The sequence below is a fragment of the Phaeodactylum tricornutum genome, chromosome 27 (assembly GCF_000150955.2).
Source record: "Phaeodactylum tricornutum CCAP 1055/1 chromosome 27, whole genome shotgun sequence".
Taxonomy (NCBI): Eukaryota; Bacillariophyta; class Bacillariophyceae; order Surirellales; family Neidiaceae; genus Phaeodactylum; species Phaeodactylum tricornutum.
This window is the reverse complement of record NC_011695.1, coordinates 96,179-116,804: the sequence shown is the minus strand read 5'-3', so window position 1 is coordinate 116,804 and position 20,626 is coordinate 96,179. Positions and strand designations below refer to the sequence as shown.

At 52.3% G+C, this 20,626-nt stretch overlaps 10 protein-coding genes across 10 annotated transcripts; 7 read left to right on the top strand and 3 right to left on the bottom strand.

Moving 5' to 3' along the window:
• Positions 1–230: 230 nt before the first annotated feature.
• On the top strand, positions 231–1,875 carry PHATRDRAFT_50123 (predicted protein; the record flags this gene model as incomplete). Its single annotated transcript, XM_002185017.1, has 2 exons — positions 231–1,294; positions 1,397–1,875. Exons 1-2 carry the CDS (start codon positions 250–252, stop codon positions 1,873–1,875), a joined length of 1,524 nt encoding a protein of 507 aa, XP_002185053.1. The 5' UTR covers positions 231–249.
• Positions 1,876–1,997: 122 nt separating this feature from the next.
• PHATRDRAFT_23798 (predicted protein) lies at positions 1,998–4,493 on the bottom strand (the record flags this gene model as incomplete). The annotated part of the gene is made up of 3 exons (XM_002184933.1): positions 3,551–4,493; positions 2,986–3,493; positions 1,998–2,781 (listed from the first exon to the last, which is right to left on the bottom strand). Exons 1-3 carry the CDS (start codon positions 4,389–4,391, stop codon positions 1,998–2,000), a joined length of 2,133 nt encoding a protein of 710 aa, XP_002184969.1. The 5' UTR covers positions 4,392–4,493.
• Positions 4,494–5,255: 762 nt separating this feature from the next.
• PHATRDRAFT_41004 (predicted protein) lies at positions 5,256–5,959 on the top strand (the record flags this gene model as incomplete). The annotated part of the gene is made up of 2 exons (XM_002185016.1): positions 5,256–5,659; positions 5,836–5,959. The coding sequence occupies 2 exons, from the start codon at positions 5,256–5,258 to the stop codon at positions 5,957–5,959; spliced, it is 528 nt and encodes a 175-aa protein (XP_002185052.1).
• A 709-nt stretch (positions 5,960–6,668) lies between these two features.
• PHATRDRAFT_41003 (predicted protein) lies at positions 6,669–7,527 on the bottom strand (the record flags this gene model as incomplete). The annotated part of the gene is made up of 2 exons (XM_002184932.1): positions 6,669–6,694; positions 6,798–7,527. The coding sequence occupies 2 exons, from the start codon at positions 7,525–7,527 to the stop codon at positions 6,669–6,671; spliced, it is 756 nt and encodes a 251-aa protein (XP_002184968.1).
• A 356-nt stretch (positions 7,528–7,883) lies between these two features.
• PHATRDRAFT_41002 (predicted protein) lies at positions 7,884–9,311 on the top strand (the record flags this gene model as incomplete). The annotated part of the gene is made up of 1 exon (XM_002185015.1): positions 7,884–9,311. The coding sequence occupies one exon, from the start codon at positions 7,884–7,886 to the stop codon at positions 9,309–9,311; it is 1,428 nt and encodes a 475-aa protein (XP_002185051.1).
• A 1,310-nt stretch (positions 9,312–10,621) lies between these two features.
• Positions 10,622–11,444, top strand: PHATRDRAFT_50120 (predicted protein). Its single transcript, XM_002185014.1, has 2 exons — positions 10,622–11,079; positions 11,168–11,444. The coding sequence occupies exons 1-2, from the start codon at positions 10,683–10,685 to the stop codon at positions 11,272–11,274; spliced, it is 504 nt and encodes a 167-aa protein (XP_002185050.1). The 5' UTR covers positions 10,622–10,682; the 3' UTR covers positions 11,275–11,444.
• Positions 11,445–12,490: 1,046 nt separating this feature from the next.
• CaM1 (calmoduline) lies at positions 12,491–13,521 on the top strand. The gene is made up of 3 exons (XM_002185013.1): positions 12,491–12,597; positions 12,880–12,968; positions 13,099–13,521. The coding sequence occupies exons 1-3, from the start codon at positions 12,522–12,524 to the stop codon at positions 13,381–13,383; spliced, it is 450 nt and encodes a 149-aa protein (XP_002185049.1). The 5' UTR covers positions 12,491–12,521; the 3' UTR covers positions 13,384–13,521.
• A 501-nt stretch (positions 13,522–14,022) lies between these two features.
• Positions 14,023–16,182, bottom strand: PGM_2 (phosphoglucomutase). Its single transcript, XM_002184931.1, has one exon. The coding sequence runs from the start codon at positions 16,101–16,103 to the stop codon at positions 14,163–14,165; it is 1,941 nt and encodes a 646-aa protein (XP_002184967.1). The 5' UTR covers positions 16,104–16,182; the 3' UTR covers positions 14,023–14,162.
• A 513-nt stretch (positions 16,183–16,695) lies between these two features.
• On the top strand, positions 16,696–17,294 carry CaM2 (calmodulin; the record flags this gene model as incomplete). Its single annotated transcript, XM_002185012.1, has 2 exons — positions 16,696–16,789; positions 16,924–17,294. The coding sequence occupies 2 exons, from the start codon at positions 16,696–16,698 to the stop codon at positions 17,292–17,294; spliced, it is 465 nt and encodes a 154-aa protein (XP_002185048.1).
• A 1,189-nt stretch (positions 17,295–18,483) lies between these two features.
• On the top strand, positions 18,484–20,113 carry PHATRDRAFT_16649 (predicted protein; the record flags this gene model as incomplete). Its single annotated transcript, XM_002185011.1, has 3 exons — positions 18,484–18,677; positions 18,814–19,774; positions 19,886–20,113. Coding segments are annotated over 3 exons (1,383 nt in total), but the record flags the coding sequence as incomplete, so codon positions are not given.
• Positions 20,114–20,626: the final 513 nt, after the last annotated feature.

Below are 20,626 nucleotides of genomic sequence, written 5' to 3'. Positions count from 1 at the left end.
AGCCAGCCAGCCAATTTACACTCACACTCACAGTCAAACTTCGGCAGAAACGTGATCTGATAATGCGGGATCAAAACGTACCAGTACCGTACGAAAACGGACACTGCCGCGAATGTCGTTTCGACTTCCGCGACATTCCCAAATTACTCGATTGTCATCGCACAATTCTTCCCACGGAAACAATCGATTCGCACCTCCTCTTTGTCTTTGAACACTCCCTTTCGTACGGTTGGGCCCGTCGATCCCACAATGCTGGCAACGGCAACGAGCAACCAGAATACGTACGGCTCCCTGGCCGTGGACCTCGACCGGAATGACGAAGAAGACGACGACCAGGAACAAGCCACAACGAGGCCGCTCTTGCCGCCGCCTTTGCCGCGTCACCGACGACGCGAGATGGCAATGCGTCGACAGGGTCAGCAGAGTTCGGTGCTCGACAAGCTCTTTTCCGACGGCAAGAAGACTCAGTCCAAAAGGAGCGTACGAAATAGGATGAATCAAGGACCTGCTCTACCACCGGCATCCTCCACGATCTTTTCCAATTCCAAGGCCTCCCAGGACGATACCGTGCTACCGGATCGCCGGAAACATCAACAACACCGACATTCTTTTGTGTATACTTTGTTGAATCCACATTCCAAGCGAATACAAGCGGTTGCTTATAAACGTTTCATCTCCGTCGTCATTCTCGTCGACTTGCTCTTTTTCATCACGTCCACCGACGAACACATCATGGCTAAACACAAAGACTTTTTCCACTTCAGTGAAGGCGTGTCCAGTACCATCTTCCTCATTGAATATTTCTGCCGTTTGGTGATCATTACAGAAAGCAAGCGCTATAAGGCTGCTGGCCCCCTTTTCGGTCGCCTGCAGTACCTGCGCAGCTGGCCCGCCCTGATTGACTTGTTCGCCACCCTACCCTTCTTTCTCGAATACCCCACGGGCTGGAACTTGCCCACGCTCACTTACTTGCGCTTTTTCCGACTCTTTCGAATTTTGAAAACCGAAGGATACATCCGAGCCATGGACGCCATCTACCGTGTGGTCTACTACAATTCCGAAATTCTCTACGTCGCGGCCTTGCTCTGCATTTTCCTCATTCTCGTCACGGCCGTCTTGTTGTACTACCTCCGCCCCGCCAACAAGGAAGACGCGGAAGACTTTGGATCCATCGCGGCAACCTTTTATATGAGTACGCTCATGCTGACTGGTCAAGGCGGACCAAGCGGAGAATTGCCCTGGTACACGAAGAGTATTGTGCTCCTCACGTCCGTATTCTCTGTCGCCATGTTTGGTGCGTGTGCAACCGTGCCGAGCCCGGCCGTAGACCAAGGGGCGACACTATCTTGAAATACAAACACTCACACTGCTTTTTTCCCCTTCGCTGACACGACAGCCATTCCGGCCAGTATGCTGACGTGGGGATTCGAAGCCGAAGCCGAACGCATGGCCAAACAAGCGCACAAACGATTACTGCAACGGCGCTCGACGCACGGTTCGTCGACGACGTCCACGGACGATTACGAATCAGAGAGTCCGGACGACGATTCTACGGACGAGGAGTACTTTCGCATCATTGCGGGGGCCGACGAAGAAGGTGATGGCGAAAACGATACACCGTGGATGAAAGAAATGAGGGAACGATTTATCAAAGCTGACGGGAACATGGACGGAACCTTGACCCTCAAAGAGTTTTTTCAACTCCAAGCGTCCATGGGGGAGGACCCTCACGATATCACGTCGTCTCAAACGGCACTGGTCAATGCGAGTATGATGTCACGTATGGAAGCTCTGGAAAGCACGGTCGCAGCCAACGCGCTCAAGCTTGATCAGATTTTGGCGGTCTTGTCCGACTCTACGAAAGGACGTCGGTAGACGATCTTTTTGCTCGCATTTCACGTGGGAACCTTTAAATGCCATTAAATGTGATTCTTAGCGGCATGTTCTTGCGTCCTTATCAAAAGTAGCCAATATTTAAAAATGCCGAAGCAAAGACACTAATGCCGCCGGTCTTTCTTTTTGGATTTGTCCTTCTTTTCCTTTTTGAGCCCTTTGCGCTCTTCTCTTTCCAAGTCTAACTCATGGAGGCGCTCAATGACTGGTTCCAACTCCACAAACCGTGCGTTGGCGAGGCCGAAGCCTTCGCGCTTGAGTTCTTTGTTGGACAGTCTCTCCGACGGGTTTTTGACGACACCACTTGTTGTCCCCGGCATCCGATCGGCCGCTTGTTGATTCCAATAGTCGGAGGTCCGCGCGTAAAAGTCTGACAAAGCTTCACCCGGTTGCGGAGTCCGATTTCCGTCACCTAGATGATATTTTTCGTTGAGCTCGGCGATTTCTTGCCGCAGCCCAGAACTTTTCTTTTTTGGCTTCCTTGTTGTGCCTTTCTCTTCTAGCCTTTCGTCATCGCTCAAATCGCTTTCTCTTTCTTCTTCATCATCGTCCAACGCAGCAGCAGTCGAACTGTAGTAACTGTCATCATCATCATGAATAGCACCCCGCCATACTTGCTTGTGCATGGTCCCTGGCCAGTGACATTCCCACTTTTCACGCTTGCGCAAATCAAACGACCAAAGATCGTCCAAGGTGACTTCTCTATCGCCTACTTCAAGTAGACCCCCGTACACGAATAATGTATGACCGCTTACCAATAAAGAAGCATTGATACGCGGCAAGGGTTCGGTGCGGGCAACCGCCTCGGGAATCTTCGTTTCCGGATCGACTACCATTACGGACGAAGATGCAATGACTTTTCGTTCAAGGGGAGAAGTTTTTGCTTTACTGACGGGCTCCTTCTTCTGCTCCTTTTCTTCTCCGGACGATGATTCTGAATGGTCGGCCACGGGTTTCGGTTGTTCCAGCTCCTCCTGCTTGGTCTCTTCCTTTTCTTCTTCAGAGTCTTGCTTTCTATAGCCGACCTCGTCGTCGGATTCTTCCTCAATTTTTTCGTAAATTGTGTTTCCGTTGCCATCGACAAACGCAAACATGTTTGAACGCAGCTTGTCCAAGTCCCAAGCGTGAGTTTCACCGTTGTCGTCATCATGTTCGTCTTCTTCCAAGTCACTATCATTCTCAGACTCTTCGATATCGTCGCCGAATGTTTCCTTCGATTCCGGAAGTTCTGATTGTTCCGGAGTGGAGTCCTCTTTCCGGCGTCGGCGCTTACTGCCAGTGCCGTTACTGGGCATCTTCTTGACGTGTACCGGAAACCACTTGCGGCGGGCTACATCCAGGGCAAAGAGGTCGTTGTAAAAGATGGACTGAATCTTGTGATTGTGCGATTCTTGGTCGACCACTCCCCCGTACGCGAGCAATCGGGATTTGTAAGCAACCGAAGCCGTCCCCGCCCGATTGTTGGGATTCTTGGCCGCGACCAGGCCGCGTTGGGTACTGGACAGAAGCCGTTCCCAAATCGGAGGCTGGCCGGTCAAGAGGGGCTTGAGCTGCAAGACCCAAGCGTCGGAATGAGTTTTGGTTTCTGACGTTTCCTCCTCTGGATTGTTTTGGTTGATTTGGCTGTTGTTATGGTTGTTGGATCTTGCCAGGATACTCTTGGACAATTTAGAGAATCCACCGTGCACAATCATTTGATCCCCAATTACAGCGGCGTTGCAAGCCGACCGGGGCTCCGGTCGTGCGGTTAATTTGGAATGCGGGACATCCATCCACGATTCCGTTTGTAGATTAAAGACGTATACATCATTGTACCATCGCGGGGTATCTCGGAGCGCTTCGTAAAAGCCCCCAAAGAGTATCATAAAATGTTTCCACGTGACGGCCTGATGTCCAGACCTTGCCGTCGGATGACTCCCTACCGCTTTGGACGGCTTCAATTCGGCCCACTGACTATCCTTAATGCTGTACTTCCACAAGTCTCGGTAGTGATGATACTGATCGGCGCTGGCGAGTTCTCCCCCAAAGACGTAAATATGGTGATTGGCGTAGGCAGCCGAGTGGGCACAGCGCGGCGGTGGGGCTGGCCCCGCCGGCACGATCTGCTTCCACTCGTTACGGGTCAAATCAATCTTGTAAAGATGATCGAGGACTATATTTTCGACGCCGTCGTAGTATTCCCCGCCAAAGAGGTACGCTTCCGCGTGACTCTTTTTGGTATCCTCGTAAAGCGTCCAGGAAGCGTTGGCCCGTGCCGCGGGAAAGCCTTCCATGGCGAGTGCTTGGCTGTTACGCGATTCGACGGTGCCGGCCACATCCTGTTGCTGGTACTGCTCCAGCAACGAATCCACATCGTCCACACTACCGACGGTGGCGGGATCGAGACTGCCGTCCTTGTGCAGGCGCTTGGTCGCTTTCTTGTCGGCCTTGGCTTCCTTTTTCGCCTGCAACGCCGCTTTTTTCTCCGGATCCGCCTTTTTGCCCTTTTTCTTGGGCATTCTATCCGCACGCTATGTATGCTGTAAAGCAGACGCCAGCCTGTGTACAAAAGCAAATTTGGCGGAGAGGAAAGGTCGACTATTCCAGAAGAAATGAAACTTGACTTCCGACCAAAGAGGTTCGGGAAAAGTGGTTGCGGTAGTTTTGGTGACAAAGAGAAAAAATTGGTTGGAGGTTGTCACGGTCCACGGTCCATCGTCAACCCTTCCCCTTACATTACTAGAGGGAGTGGATTCGATCGACGACTCGACGTATCCAACGTGACCCAATCAAGAGGGACTCGGTCCATCCCGCTCCGAACAACGACGACCATGACACCATGGGCCCCCAAAGGCATTCTTCCCGAAACGAACGCACATTCGGATCCGTCGTTCCGTCTACTTGGTCGAATCTCCTCTCTGGTTCGAGACGGCGAACGCGTGCGAGGGTGTGTTTCGATAGCGGATGCTGTGTAGACTTGCGGATACCGGTGGACCGTGACCGCGGATTGTGTTGTCGATTCATGAGCCAACGAACTTGCGGAAAAGCTCACGGAACGACGAAAGGCGAGCACCCTACGGACTGGAATCGTCCGGATCATTATAGCCAGAGTGTCCCTTTCCACACTCCGGAATCGACCAAATCCGAAACTACCGAACGCGGTATGGACCTCTGGGAGAAGCGATTGTTGGACCCGTCTCGGTTGGATGCGTACGCTAACTACGACGCCGAGTTTTCCCACACTCCGTGGGTTCTACAAACCGTCGAGACTCTGCCACCAGAAACTTCCTTGTCCGTACCATGACCACGACACGAATCCAATTGCGGCAATCGCAAACGATAAAACGAATGCCCCGCTAGAACGGCAACAGCAGCATCACGCAATGGCGTACCCCGACGTGGACTACCTGACACTCCGAAGCCGACAGAACTTGTCTTGGAGCTCAAGGCAACTCGAACAAGGGATCCAGGCGGCCCAAAAGGAAGATTATACTACCGCTCGCCATCATTATCAGCAAGGTCTTGATCTAGTCCCGCGCCACGCCGACTTGTTGGTCGCCTACGGGTCGCTGGAAGCCAATCAGGGAAAATGGGACCGGGCCCAACAGCTGCTCCAGCAAGCGCTGGAGGTGGATGCTACGCACGTCAACGCGCGACGCTACTTGGAAGAAATCCGACAGGCGGTGGCTTTACGGCAACGGCGTTCGGGGTTGGCCGACAAATCCGCCGTGGCGTTGCGGGACGCTTCACTGGAACAGCAAATGATGCAGACCGCGACGACGATCCAGTCAACCACCGTCGCAACGGCAGCCACAGCCACGGAGGACAATCCCTATCCCCTGCTGCCAGAAACGCGGGAAGAAAAAGACGATCGACGGAAAATGAAACGTCACAAAAAATCGAAACACCGTAAGACAAGACGGCGGAGACGACGAAGTAGCGAAAAAGACAACAGCGTTGTAGACGACATCTCCCTGTCACTATCGGATTCAACTTCATCTTCGGCGCGACGGAAGAAAAGAAGACAAAGGCACAAAGAAAGACGGCGGAAGGAAAAGCAGACGGTCCACTCAAGCACGGACGATGAGCAGAGCCTGAGTACTGCTGATCGAGATCGTCGTTCTCGCAAGCGTCGTAGAAAGGACCGTGACGATGAATCCACATCGCAACGTCACCACAGTCGGCAGAACAAGAGACGCGATCATCAGGAGTATTCCGAAAGACGACGTCGGAAACGGAGAGAGGTCAGCTCGAATGACTCGGTGGATAGCGGAGCAACGGTTGACTCGCTTAAGTTGTTACGGAAGAAGAGGGATCGTGAGCACAACCGCGCTACCCATGATAATGGGCAGAAAGCCATAGAGTAGTCATATTTGCTGTCAAGCACGAGATTTTAAGTATTGGCAACCGATGTAATGTACTCGCCTTTTGTTGTATGAACTTGGGTTTTAGGTATAGTGCACTTACTGATACTAAAGTGCTATGCTTGTATTCTGAAGCGATCAGGTTTGTCTACAAGGATCCGTCCTAGTCGCTGTCGGAATCGTACGCCGTCAGGGTATCGAGAGCAGAACCATGAGTCCTGGTAACAGTTTCTCTCGTCTCCGTATTAAGGTGATTCACAAGAGACCCTTTGGCCCCATTGACCACAACCTTTAGTCGCTTCACGATTCGCTGTGGAGCGATCGCACGTTTCAAGCTCGACGTTTCCGTCAAGTCAACCACATCTGCGCATTCCCGACCATTCCGCCTGTTTCTTTTCACCGTGAATGACGACGATGCAGTTTGGTCCGGTATTACTTCTTGTTTCGCAGTGGGTGTGCTGGAAGTGTTTGCACAAGTCGCTTTTGCCGAAAAGATGGTAGACTGTCGTACTTTTTGCCAACGCTGCCGTTCCGATTGTCTTCGATCTCCAAACGTCGTACCTTTTGCCTGTCCTTCATCCGCACTGTTGTGATCCAACAACGACATGCCTCGCCTCCATCCCAAAGCATCACCGTTCACTAGTTGACGTTTGCGAGATTGTCGTTCCGTTCGAAATCCCCTACGAATTTGTGCGTTGCGGTCCGCATCGTTGCGATATATGTTCAGATTCAATCGTTGCAGCGTCATGAGTTGTTCCACTTCCGTTTGGGCTCGGCGGGCACCCAACTGCGCGACTTCCAGACGTTCCAAATCGCTCGCGATGGCGGCCGATTCCAACGCGTGCGCGCGGGGTCCGGATTGCGCCAAATCCACGACCCCCAGACTCCCTGCTTCCACCGTATCCCATGTTTGGACTCGCAATCGAATGCCCGAGACGTACTTAAAATCACGAGCGGCCGGATCGGTTCGTATCACAAACTGCTGCGTACAATCGGCGCGACATTGGATACGAAATTCCCAAATACGAGTGGAAAAGTAAAATTCGTCCGTGGCAATTTTGGTCGCGTTGTATCGCGTTCCACGCATAATACGGGCATCGCATGCTTCACAAACACCGGAGTGGGGCAATTCGAAGCGAACGACCGGTTGGGACTGGTTGGACTTGGCTTTGCCTCGGGAAGCGGTGGCAGCATGCCACTGATTCTTGGACTTCTTTTGGTACGCTCCCGATTCAAAGTACTCGGGCGGCACGTAGTAGCCGTCCGCTTGGGTTGCAGCTAACGACGACATGAAAACGGAGGTCTTTCACACACTGCTGTACTACGGTAGGCAGTTTCTGTCCACGTCTACCAAAACTCACCAAGGCGAATGCAAGCTCGATCGTTCATCGTCACTGTCGCTGTCAAATAGAAGTGTCTCCCAGGATGAATACGGTTGGTAGATTTTGGAGTCTCGTTCTCTTCGAAAGGTGGTGCCGTCAGGAATGATAAATATAAATATTCAATGTCGCTAAGATACCTATAAAGCCAATAGAAAGTTTGTTTCGCTGGGCGCAGTCTCCCGCACCGTCCATTGCAATCGTCCTTCGGAAAATGTAACATTGTGAAACTCTCACATTCTTTCCCACGGCCGACACGCGTTGGACCATGAAGAAGGACCGTTCCGACCTTTGGATCGGCCTTGTAGCAGGATCTCTGAGCACTGTGATAGCCACATGGTGTCTCCAGCGATATCAATCGACGAAAAATCCGCAGACGTTGTACTCACCGACACTTAACCAGACGCCAACGGCATCCACCCTCTTACCCGACGACATTCGCGACGAGCAACTCTCCCGGCATTTGCTTTACTTTGGCGAGGATGGCATGGACCGACTGAAACGTTGCAAGATTTGTGTCGTTGGACTGGGTGGAGTGGGAAGTCACACTGCTCATATGTTGGCCCGCGCCGGGGTGGGGTACCTCCGTCTCATTGATTTTGACCAAGTCACCTTATCCAGTCTCAATCGACACGCCTGCGCCGTCCTCGCTGACGTTGGCACTCCCAAAGCAACCTGTCTAGCGAAGTTTTGTCGCCGCATTTGTCCCGATCCGACGAAACTGGTTCTCGACACACGTGTGGAAATGTACACCGCCGACACCGGCGCCGCGTTGCTGTCTCTGCCAGACGGCGAGCACTGGGATTTGGTCGTGGACGCCATTGATGACGTACCGACCAAGGCGGTGCTTCTGGCTCGTTGCTGCCAAACCCAAACACGCGTAGTCTCTTGTATGGGGGCCGGAGGCAAAGCCGACGTTACGCGCTTGCACGTGTCCGATTTGCGCACGGCATCCCGCGATCCTCTGGCCACCAAGCTACGGCAACATCTCAAAAAATACATGGCGGACCACAGCGACGACCAAAAAAGTGACTACCTCGATAATATGGACAAAATATCCATCGTGTACAGTACCGAAAAGCCGGTGGTCAAGTTGGCGGATTTTACCGCCGAACAAAAAGAAGCCGGCGTGCACCAATTTGGAGCCGTCGACGGGATGCGAATCCGAGTGATTCCCGTGCTCGGTACCATGCCTGCCATTATGGGGCAGGCATTGGCGGCCATGGTCCTAACGCAAGTTGGTAACAAACCCTTTCAACCCGTGACGGGAGAACGAGTGGGAAAAAATGTACGCAACAAATTGTTTCAGCATTTGCAAACACGGGAAGACCGCATCCAAAAGCGAGTACTGCAAAATACCACACGCGACGACGTAGCAACCATCGCTACAACCGGTGGTACCGTTGTCGACAGTGTCTGGATCGGCCCGTTGCAGATCGACCGGGACGACGTGGAATACTTGAACGAAATATGGCGGAATCGGTGCGGCGTCACCAACGCTCGCTTGGGCACCACGCTGGAGCTCGTCCGCTGGAATAATGCAAAACCTTCACGATGTGACAATCTAGTGCTCATGTGCACCGCCGCGATCCAAGCTTTTGATAAACCAGGGGGAAAGGAGAAAATTCCCGCCTACGTCGTTCAACGCATCGAAGAGCGGTTGGCAACCTGCCAAAATGATAGATTAGCCTACTAATAATTACATTTGTTGTTTTGAGCTGTATTCTGGAGACCAAAGACGAAATGACACGGTAGGAAACCATCATCTGGAAATGCCACGCCACTTACAAAAAGCAACCAAACCACTATTTTCTGACCTATCGGGTAGATTTCACTTGGTACGTCAGGGTTGACGGCTCTCCCGTGCGCTAAGCACCTCTTTTGCGCGATTTGTACGAGTTCAATTGTGGTATATGGGAAGAAGGCAATGCCACCCACCTTTATCGTGGGCTCTCATCCTTCACTGTTTGGTTGTAGTTGTCGATCGCTATTTGGATTGTAGCTTGAAGACTAGCAGCTGTAACGATTTTTTCGGGACGTCCTTTCTCTCTTACAGTGAAAGGGTGTTTTTCAGACGGGACGAATTCGTTGTTTGTAAGTAGGCGTCGAGAGAAAAACGCTGCAAAAGTTCGGGAAGCCGGTAGATGCCGCTCACACTCTGCTTCCTCCTCACGGGCCAAAAGGTCATTCATCTGTTGTTCTATTGCCGCATCGAGTTCCTTCTGTAAAGAATCTTCAACGTTTCCGTAGGTCTCTCTCATCAGACAATCCATCTCTCGTTCAAGTTCTCGATCAAGCTCGCGGTCCAACTCTCGTTGAGCCTCGTCCGACGCTTCGTCGAGATAATCGTCCCATTCTGTTTCGTCGTGCTCCTCCCAATCGGATACCTCACAGTCAGTCGTCTCTTCCTCGAGAGTCGAATTGGATCGGTCGTCCACGTTTCTAGAAAGAATCGCACAAGCGGAGAGGTCTGTTTCTGATGAGAATGTGTTGCCGATTGATCGATGTGCAGCGGCAGTGGGTGCGATTGCTCCGTCCGATTGGTCTTGCTCACTCTGAATTGCTTGCAATGGCGCTGTCATCGCGTTCCCACCCACCGACGTTCGCCTCTTTCCGAGGAAAGCCAGATTCAATCCGCTGGATCTTCCAACTGGGTAGTGCTCCCTCCTCTCTGCCGGTGCAGCGCGGCTCTGATGGTTGACTAATGTAGATTGAAAGTTGCACTATTAGAAACCAATTCTCGACCTGAGACCGTGAGCGACTGCAAATGGTTGTCAATTCTGAGAGTGCGCGTCCAACTTGCTCCGAGGCTGATTTGAGAGGAATCCGGAATCTAGAAAGTCCTCCGAGGTTATGGAACTGGGAATGTTTGTGGATCATAGAATTCGGCGGAAACTACTGGAAGACGTAGAATCACGTTGGATTGTTTGGAAGACCGCCGCACGCGCAGTCCCATGCTTTTTTGCCTGCCAACGCAATGACAAACGGCGCAGCCAAACAACGGCAGAAGGTACTTGGCGTTCCTTGATCGATTTCTTCTGCTTGCTATCGATCCTTTTTTCTTCCCATGGACGGTACGAATCCTAACGGTGGCATGTACAATCACGACCAGCAAGGTGCGGGTCAGGGACAACCGCAACATCCCCAGCAGCAACAAATGCAGCACATGACGCAGCAGCACCAGTTGCAGCAAATGCTGGCGCAAACGCAGCAGCGCCAACAGGAACTGGCGCACCCGCAGCAGCCTCCGCAGATGCAACAGCCTCCGCAGACAATGCAAGCGCAACAGATTCAACCGACGCCGATGCAAGCGCAACAGATTCAACCGACGCCGATGAAACCTCAACAGGCGCCCCCGCAAATGCAGCAGCAACAACAACAGCAGACGCAAGGCGACCCACAATTGCAACGTCTTCCGATTCGTGCTTATCTCGACCAGACGGTCGTTCCTATCTTGTTGGATGGTACGTGCATTGTATACAATCATACAGGACGAGTGCACCTCGTTGTATAGTTGTCTAACCACCACGCGGATGTGTGTTCAATTCCTAGGCATGGCCGAACTCGTCAAGGAACGTCCGGCGAAGCCCATTGAGTTTTTGGCCTCGTACTTGTTGCAACACGATCCGCAGCGCGTGCCCAAAGCCGGAGGCCGGTAAAGGAAGAAGCGTCTATCAAGCAGGCACGGGTCCTGGAAGTTGCGGGGAAGCTACCGTTGTGGCCGAAATGGAAGAATTATTGTCTGACGAGAGGTGGATGCGATTGAAATCTATAAAATCGGCTGCTTTGGTTTGTAGACGTTACGATAAACTAGGTTTTTTTCGCTTCTACTATTCCAAACTTTTCGTACACTACTGTATCTACCTATTTGGACAAGGCGTCTCAGTAGGGAGACACTACCGCTCTCTTATCCGAGATGCAGTCGGTAGGCTCCTGCGACTAGCCAAGATGCGGAAATTGCGACGTAGAACGGCCGCTGCCGGATTTGGCGGAGCCGTGCGCGTTGCCAGCGTTGCTCTTCCCCATAGCCGAGGTAGAAAAAATATGTCGACAAGCCTAGGCAGGTACCCACGCCCGTCAGTAAACACCCCCAACAGGATGAACTGTCCAGACGATCAATTTCGGCTTGCACGCGAGCTTTCTCACGTTCCAAGGAAGCCCGGTCGGTTGGGAAGCTCACGGACGTCGACGATTCTTCGCACAGTGTGCGAGAAGTGGACGACAGGATTGTGTCGGGCCTCTGTGCGAACCGGAAAGGAACCGAAAGTAGATCATTCGATGCTACAAGGCGAGGTCTTTTTCTTGCTCTACTCCCAGCGGAAAACATGGTAAATTTTGTGATTTGAACAGGGGAGAGATCTGCGCACAGTGGTATCGTTCGTCATCATGGTGGATTTGAGATACTAGTCCACTAGCGTCGGATCGTTTTTCTCGAGAGTAGCCTCTAGCCAGAGAGGTCGAGAGGACGACACGGTATTCACTGTCCGAGGGGGTTTGAGAAAGATCCGGGTTATGCTGATCAACGGTCTAGAAAGACGTTGGTTACAGTTGATCGCCATCGCATTCGCAAGGACGTTTTGTATCATGGCATGTCGAATATTGTCATTAACCATTTTAATTCCAAACACGTCGTAGAAGACAGTCCGATCGTGCTTCCTCCATTCATTGGTCATCATCGCCTGTCCGCAATGACCGTGACCGAATCGCAACACGCGAATGTTGTGCAGGCCGCCGAAGAAAGTCGCCACAGTCCCCCAAAGTCCTACTGCACTCCACGTAAGCTCTACGGAAGGATCTTCCGGGACGGCACCGGATCGCGATGAGCCGTCCCTTGGTCTTCGCATGCAGCCGTACTAACCATACTCACACAGAATACTTTCGTACCGCTCCGATTCAAACTTTCACCATGGCTGACCAATTGACCGAAGAACAGATTGCTGAATTCAAGGAGGCCTTCAGTCTCTTTGATAAGGACGGAGATGGTGAGTACAAGAGAGTATGGTTCGAAGAAAGCTTTCTTCGCCCCGTTCCCATGACATACTGTGTCATCGCAACGGCTCTGTAGGATTCGACGCCCATCGTCACGGAAACGCGGACGAGGCTTGTACATATTGGTCGTATCACTTCATCGTATGCCTGAATGGCATAGGCACTTTGCGGTGGCGTCGTGGCACCGCGTGTGGTCTTGTAGCATCACGAAGAGTGTGTGCATTGGATGGAACCGCAATGACTCACTCAGTCGCTGTTTGGGACCTTTCTTTTAGGTACCATCACAACCAAGGAACTTGGTACCGTCATGCGGTCTTTGGGACAGAACCCCACGGAAGCTGAGCTTATGGACATGATCCAGGAGGTACGTAAAGAACGACCACTTCCGAGTGTTTGCATTCCTCTTACTGGTTTCAAAGCATCGATTGTATTGCGTTTTGATCGCCTAACCATATTTACACACCCGTTCCCTTGTTACCTATTGTTTCTGTCAGATCGACGCCGATGGCAGTGGAACTATTGACTTCCCGGAATTCCTTACAATGATGGCGCGTAAGATGAAGGATACCGATTCCGAAGAAGAAATCCTAGAGGCTTTCAAGGTCTTTGACAAGGACGGCAACGGTTTCATCTCCGCTGCTGAGCTTCGTCACATCATGACCAACCTCGGTGAAAAACTCACCGACGAGGAGGTCGATGAAATGATTCGTGAAGCCGATATCGATGGCGACGGTCAGATCAACTACGAAGAGTTCGTCAAGATGATGATGTCCAAGTAAACACTCACAATCAGACAACGTCCTGTTTATGGTAGTATACATCATCCCTCTTATTCGGCGCATTGACATTGCCACCGTCGCGAAGCCTTTAACGTCTAGTAGTGCCGTAATTGCAAAGCACTAGTCGGGGTTCCTGGGAAGTCACTCTTGTGATAGTTCTCGTATAGTAGCAGCGGTAGCTGTCAGCCTTCTCGTTTACTACCCGCCCTACAGACGGGCGGTCATTCACCTCATTCGTGCACGAAAATGACCAATGCTCGAACGGCCGTGCCGTTTACTAGCAATCGATTCGCCTTTCGGGCGTGTTGTTGATCTGCCTCTTAACATGTTTATTTCTTTTCATTAGGAGTTGTCCGTATTCCTTGCAACGCCGAAAGTGATTTTTCTGTTCGATCTTGTTGCAGGCTGATAGCAAAGATAAAAATAGTTTTCAATGCCGAAAACGCTCAAAATTGCATTGACTGAGATAGAGAATGTGACAGAGACATAGGATATGTGGGGCAGAATGGGCCGACATTTTACGGAAACAAATCAACGAATTGTAAGGTATTTCACGGTCAGCTTGCAAGGTGGATGCCATTCCAACACAGCCAGTCCTACCGTAACACTTATTTCTCCGTCCTAATAACCACACTTTTTCTGTATATTTTGCTTACGGCAACAACAAATTCTGTATAAAGAGCTTGGAATGGTTCCGTCAGCATGCAAATAATTGCGAATTTGCAGACCTTCTAACGCAATGGATTCGCACAATGCGGCCATCCCGGAGGCGACCCAGATTACGGCTGTTTCAACCCGAATTTGGACGGCTGCAACAATTCCTGCAGTAGTACGCTGGACACGGTCCGCAGTTCTGCCTCTACCACTTTCCGATCGACTCCTGGTGCCCCCTTGAGTTCAATGTAGTACTTGAATTTAGGCTCTGTTCCGCTGGCCCGGAATTGCGCAACGCAACCGTTCACCAGCCGAATGGTCAACATTGGTGAAGACTGGGAAGTTGGGAGTGTCGGCTTTCGATCGGGTGTCGTTGAGTCATAGCTGGGCTCACCCAGATACCGAATCGAGTCTATCGCGTACGTGCCCACCGAATCGAGTGTCTCAAAAGCACCGTGATTAGTGATCCGATCCATAATTGCAGGCACGACGGTGGGGTCATCGAGAATAAAGTAACCATTGTTGGACACGAACTCTCCGTATTTGTCGTAGAGAGTCTGCATGTGTTCCGCCAGTGTACGTCCATTCCGATACGAGTCCAAGGCAAGTTCGGCGAAGACAGCGGCCGCCGTTACACCATCCTTGTCGAAGATTAGATCCCCGCAACAAAAGCCAATGGCTTCTTCGTAACAAAAGATTGTTCGATACGATCCTGACCGATGGAGTTCCGCCGCTCTGGACCCAATCCATTTAAAGCCTGTCAATGTGTCTTCAAAATAAAAGCCTTCCCGGGCGGCAATTTCCGCCAACATACGAGACGATACCGTTGAGGCACACATGGCGATTGGTTTGTCGGAGACAGGGCCGAGTCTACTCCATAGCCAGTGCCCGAGCAGAACCCCAATTTGATCGCCCGTAAAGACCGTCCACGAGCCATTGTCCTGTTGTTCGGCGACGGCTAATCGATCCGCATCAGGATCATTGGCGAGCACGATCCTGCAACCTTGTTCCTCAGCAAAGGCCTTGGCCAGATCGAGAGCACCCGCTTCTTCGGGATTGGGAAAGGGTACCGTCGGAAAGGCTGGATCCGGCTTCTGCTGCGAGGGAACGCTGAGAAATTCGGGCAATCCAAAGGCGTCGAAACTTTGTCGCACAAACGCGAGGCCAACCCCGTGCATGGCTGTGTAACAAAACTTGGGTGGCGGTCGCTTCCAACTGACGGAATCGTCCACGATGAGCGCACCCTGGGCGGTAACCAGTCCCGATGCTTGAATACTGGCCAAGTAGGCTCGAATCATGCCTTGTGTGCGTGCAGCGTCACTCAATCCCAAACACGGATCATTCGTCAAGGTTGCTCGTTGCGTGGCTAGTTCTCTTCGATAGTCCATCCAGGGCTGCAATTCTTGCAAAATGGCGTGCGCGATCCCGGCATCGACTGGGGGACGGATTTGGCAACCGTCGTTCCAGTATACTTTATAGCCCGCGTCTTGTTTGGGATTGTGACTGGCGGTAATCATAATTCCCACGACGGCGTTGCTGATTTGCGAAAGAGCAAAGGGAACGAGCGGCGTCGCAACAAAGCCGTCCATCAAGAAACATTCCCAGCCAGCGTGTCGAAAGACCAGGGCCGTCAACAAGGCGAAACTCAAGGACGATAGCTGCAGAGACGGGTTGGCCCGATGATCGTACCCCACAACTGCGCATAATTTACGGCTATTGTTGTTGTTTGCAACGTATTCCTCGGTCAACTCGGCTTGAGCTCGGCAATACCGCGCGAGGCCTTGTGCCGTTTGCACAACGACCAGATCATTCATTCCCAAGGGTCCCGGTTTCATGGCGGATCGAAGACCGGCAGTACCAAAGGCAATCCGTTCTCCTGTTTCCGGAAAGAGCTTGTTAAGTTCCGCCAGAGCGACGGCGTGATCGTGAGCATGGATGGTTCCCCCCGGAGGTGTCACCGTTGTCGACTGCGACCGCAAATGGTCGACGTACCGGGCCGTGGTTTCGTTCGGATCCAGGCGACTCCACGCCAACGCTCGTTCGACAACACTGCTACGCACGTGCATGGTACAGCACCCCACTCTAGAACCCGACACGCTGGACAATGGTCAGCCGAAAGTCGAGTTCCTCGCCAGAGGCGTCCCAAACGTTCCGTGTGGGAAAGTTCCCCAGCGAGCGATCGATCGATCGTTATCCAAATGGACCCAAGTCTCCACAACTCACAATTTCCGGGTATTTCCAGTGAGTCTTGTAGCTGTAAACTGGTTCACGGAAAGGACGCCAGAGAGCCGCTAGTTCGAGACGTTGCTGCGGCGACGACGGGTCATTTTCGGCTCTCACCACTTACTTATTTGGGTCATCGGGACAGTTGGGTTCTCACCCTTGTCGCGTCGTAGCCTACTCTGCTAACGACAGACGGCGGTGGACGACGCTGGCAGCGGTGCGGAACGCCCGGACGAGCGCGATCGCTTTCACCGGGACACCTTCCAATATTCGGCAGGAAATACCGCATCTACGTACCATAACTACCATACGTACCGAGCCTATCGTTAAGAACGAACTCCGTTCACACTGGCTTTTGTCGAAACTAGCCCCATTTATTTCGCGCAGTATTCATTCTAGCCCTTTTCTTTTTCCTCCGATTCCTACAATAGAAGCATGTCGACGGAATCTACCGCAGCCAGCGGATTAACCGAAGAACAAGTGGCGGATCTCAAAGAAGCCTTTGCCATGTTTGATATAAACGGAGACGGTGAGTGTTTGCCTCGCATTGTGTTGCGGATTCGAAAGTATCTTGGGAGGTGTCGTGGCGCTTTCACTGTGCGACGCAGCCGGTACCGTGCGTTCTTTGGCGATTGCTAATGTCTTGTTGCTTCTTCTCGTCAGGCACTATTGAGATTCACGAACTGCAACAAGTGATGCAAAAATTGGGTCAGAATCCTACGGAAAAGGAGTTGATCGAGATGATCTCCTCGGTAGACGACAACGGCGATCACGAAATCGACTTTGACGAATTTTTGATTCTGATGAAGTCCCGGATTGGACACCGGGATCCGGAAAAGGAACTCCGGGACGCCTTTGCCGTGTTCGATACGGACGGGTCAGGAGCTATTGATCGGAAAGAACTCAAACGATTGATGAAAAAGTTGGGACAAGCGCTGACAGAACAAGAGATCGATGCCATGATGGATGAAGTAGATACGAATGGAGACGGAGAAATCAGTTTCGAAGAATTCAAAGAGCTGATGCAATCCTAAGGCAGTGTAGTAGTCGTGTTGTATGTACGTGCCTGCCGTCTACAGTGGGACGATTTATTGGATATAGTGTTGTTGCGGCGTCACCACGCGTTCGTTACCGGAGGACAAGTTGTTCCATTAAACCTCTTGTTATCCAGTGTGTGCCCATTCATGGGAGCCAGAATCTGCCGTCAAAGTTGAAAAAAGTTTAATGGATAATATAAAAATCACGAGTATGTCTATACGTTGTCCGATCGACGAATCGAGTGTGTAATAGTAAGTGGTGTGTGCGTGTTTCGGTGAGCATTCGTGCTATGGTTCGTTTGTGATTGGCTCGGTTTCTAATAGTAAAGCCAAGGCAGCAGCGGTATGCGCTCGAGGGAGCGTGCAGAACTACCAATGAGTGGGTGTTGTGCAGCGGACGGGCGCAGCAGGCACCGCTTTTTCCGACGGGCAAGTGCTTATTCCCGTTCACGAAGCCCACCAGCCAACTTGGGCGCGAGGGACAACGGCTCCTACTCCAGAGTGCCAATGCTGCACGCCGTCAACCGCGCGGTGGACCACGGATCGGTAGTGGGCCCAAATCACCACGCATACCGTACACTTGACAGATTCGAAACCAATGTCTGTCTCTCTCTAGCTGTCCAAGTACAATTTTCCTCTAATAACGACAAGGGCACTTAGACTAGAGTTACAACCAAAAAGAGTCGAACAATAGAAATGGAACGACAACTACCTACCACCCTATAGATATGGTAGGTAGGGGGTACACAAATAACATAAAAGGACAGATTACATGCTCTGTCACACAAGTTCGATACCGGTCGGTCGAAACCCAACACCAAACGAACGAACGAACGACCCGCCAACAAGAGTGTGCGTGTGTGTACTTCCGAGTTGACTGAGGGGCTTCTTCTGGTCATAACGTATAGAGTAGCACAGCACAGGACAAGATAAAAAAAAGATACAACACGCTAGACCACGGTACAACACGCCCGGTATCATCAAAACACAGATATTTGCGCCAAACCCCTTCTCCCCTCTTTTCTCCGTCGTCATGACGAGTAGTGGCAGCAGTAGCGCTGCTACCAGTGCCCTCGCTATGGGAGCAGCGACGGTTGCCGGTGCCGCGTTGGCGGCTCGTCACCGCTTCAGCCACAACTCCTTGCAGGAGCTCGGGCGGACCGCACCGGACGATCCTTCGACACAGAAACACGTCGGCATTCTCGCCGTGGAAGTCTACTTTCCGCGCGCCTACGTCGCCCAAGCCGCACTAGAGGAACACGTCGGAGTCCCCCAGGGCAAGTACACCATCGGCTTGGGACAACAAGGCCTGGCCGTTACCGGAGATGCCGAAGACGTCAATTCCTTGTGCTTGACGGTCGTACACTCTTTGTTGGAAAAGTAAGTACCCGGACTCGAATCCTTATCCATATCCGTATCGCATGAATACATGCGGTTGGATGAAAGTCGTACGTCATTGCTAGACCGTCAATCCCACACTTTCCCTTCCTATCGTCTCTTTTTTGCTGCTCGCTAGATACAATATCGACCCCGCCTTGGTGGGACGACTCGAAGTGGGAACGGAAACGCTCGTCGACAAGTCCAAGTCCACCAAAACACTCCTCATGGATCTATTTCCCAACAATACCGATATTGAAGGCGCCACCATTATCAACGCATGCTACGGAGGCACCGCCGCCCTGCTCAACGCCTTTTTGTGGGTCGAATCGGACGGATGGGACGGCCGCTACGCCATCGTCGTCGCCGCCGATATTGCTGCCTACGCACGCGGCCCCGCCCGACCCACTAGTGGGGCTGGCGCCGTTGCCATACTCGTGGGACGTGATGCGCCCTTATCCTTTGACCCACGGACCCGAGCCACGCACGCCGCCAACGTTTGGGACTTTTACAAACCCGACCATACCGTGGAATACCCAACCGTGGATGGCGCACTCTCGCAGGTTTGCTACTATCAAGCTTTAGAAGACGTCTACACTCGCTTTACCGAAAAAGTCACCCTCCGAGACGGCGCCACGCACGGTGGAAGACAATTCACGGCCGAATCACCCGATTACCTCGTATTTCACGCACCCTACAACAAACTCGTGCAAAAATCCTACGCCCGCCTCTTTCTCATGGACGCACGCGCGCAATACGCACGCCACTCGGCGGAAGAAAAGAAGGACGAATCGACCAGTGCCGATCAGGACGAGCCCGATCCGCTCGCGCCGTGGTTGGACGTGCCGATCGCTGATACCTACAACGATCGAGCATTGGACGCAGTCTTGAAGAAGCGGGCCGCAACCAGTTTGCAAGCGCGTCTCGCCGACGCCAACGTGGCCAGTCAACTCGTTGGTAATACATACACCGCCAGCGTGTTTTTGGGTTTGGCCTCACTCCTCGACCAGGCGGGAACACGGGACGAACTGACGCCTGGTAAAAACATCGTTCTCTTTTCCTACGGATCCGGAGCCCTCGCAACCATGTACCGATTGACCGTGTAAGTTTGGTGACGTGCCTGTGAATCCATCTGCGGAAAAGATCCCGGGCGTTGGCTCACGTTTAGATTCTTGTTCTTGTTCCTTGTTAGTCGTACTCCCACGAAACAGTCCCAGTTCACGGTAAAATCCATGGCCACCACCATGAACCTGTCCGAGCGCCTGGCGTCACGTGAGATGGTACACCCGGGTGAGTTGGACTACGCACTCGAAACTCGCGCCCGCATGCATCGAGCTGGTGCCCCGTACAGTCCCGTCTATCCCACCGTGGGACGTCTTTTCCCCGGAACCTACTATTTAAACGGCATTGACGCGCTATTCCGTCGCACCTATTCCCGCGTTCCCCTCGACGCAACCTTTACCGTCGCTCCCGGCAGCCCCTTGGCTCCACCGATTGTCCTGCGGGAAGCTAAACGGGATTCCGTCTCGCAGCCCGTGACGGGAAAACTGCAGGTTCTGGCCAGCACGCGGGAAGGCAATGCCGATCAGCACACCGAAGCGCGGCGTAGAATTGCCTGTGTCATTACCGGAACCGCTGCCGGTTTGCCCGGATTGGAACATCCGTTTGCCGAACACAATCTGGAGCGACTAACCCGTGGCGATCAGTGTATCACTCCTGTATCAGGAAGCGTTAAGGCACACATGTTGGACAAGAATGTGGTACAGCTGAAAAAGTCCAAAAATGGAGCCATTCAGCGTGTGCCGGTAGACAAGGAATCCGATGTGATCCAATTGGCTGCACAGTTAGGCTCATTTAATTTGACGGAAGCCTACGGTGTACCAGCGGGCTTGGCGCAAACCATGGATGTGGCCGCTCAAGTTGCGGTTGCTGCCGGCATGGAAGCCCTAAAA

Coding starts and splice junctions, on each gene's coding strand:
- PGM_2 (XM_002184931.1), bottom strand. CDS start 16,103: ATGCACGTGCGTAGCAGTGTTGTCGAACGAGCGTTGGCGTGGAGTCGC.
- PHATRDRAFT_50120 (XM_002185014.1), top strand. CDS start 10,683: ATGGACGGTACGAATCCTAACGGTGGCATGTACAATCACGACCAGCAA. Junction 11,080..11,167: donor CGTTCCTATCTTGTTGGATG/GTACGTGCATTG, acceptor TTCAATTCCTAG/GCATGGCCGAACTCGTCAAG.
- CaM1 (XM_002185013.1), top strand. CDS start 12,522: ATGGCTGACCAATTGACCGAAGAACAGATTGCTGAATTCAAGGAGGCC. Junction 12,598..12,879: donor CTTTGATAAGGACGGAGATG/GTGAGTACAAGA, acceptor CCTTTCTTTTAG/GTACCATCACAACCAAGGAA. Junction 12,969..13,098: donor TTATGGACATGATCCAGGAG/GTACGTAAAGAA, acceptor TGTTTCTGTCAG/ATCGACGCCGATGGCAGTGG.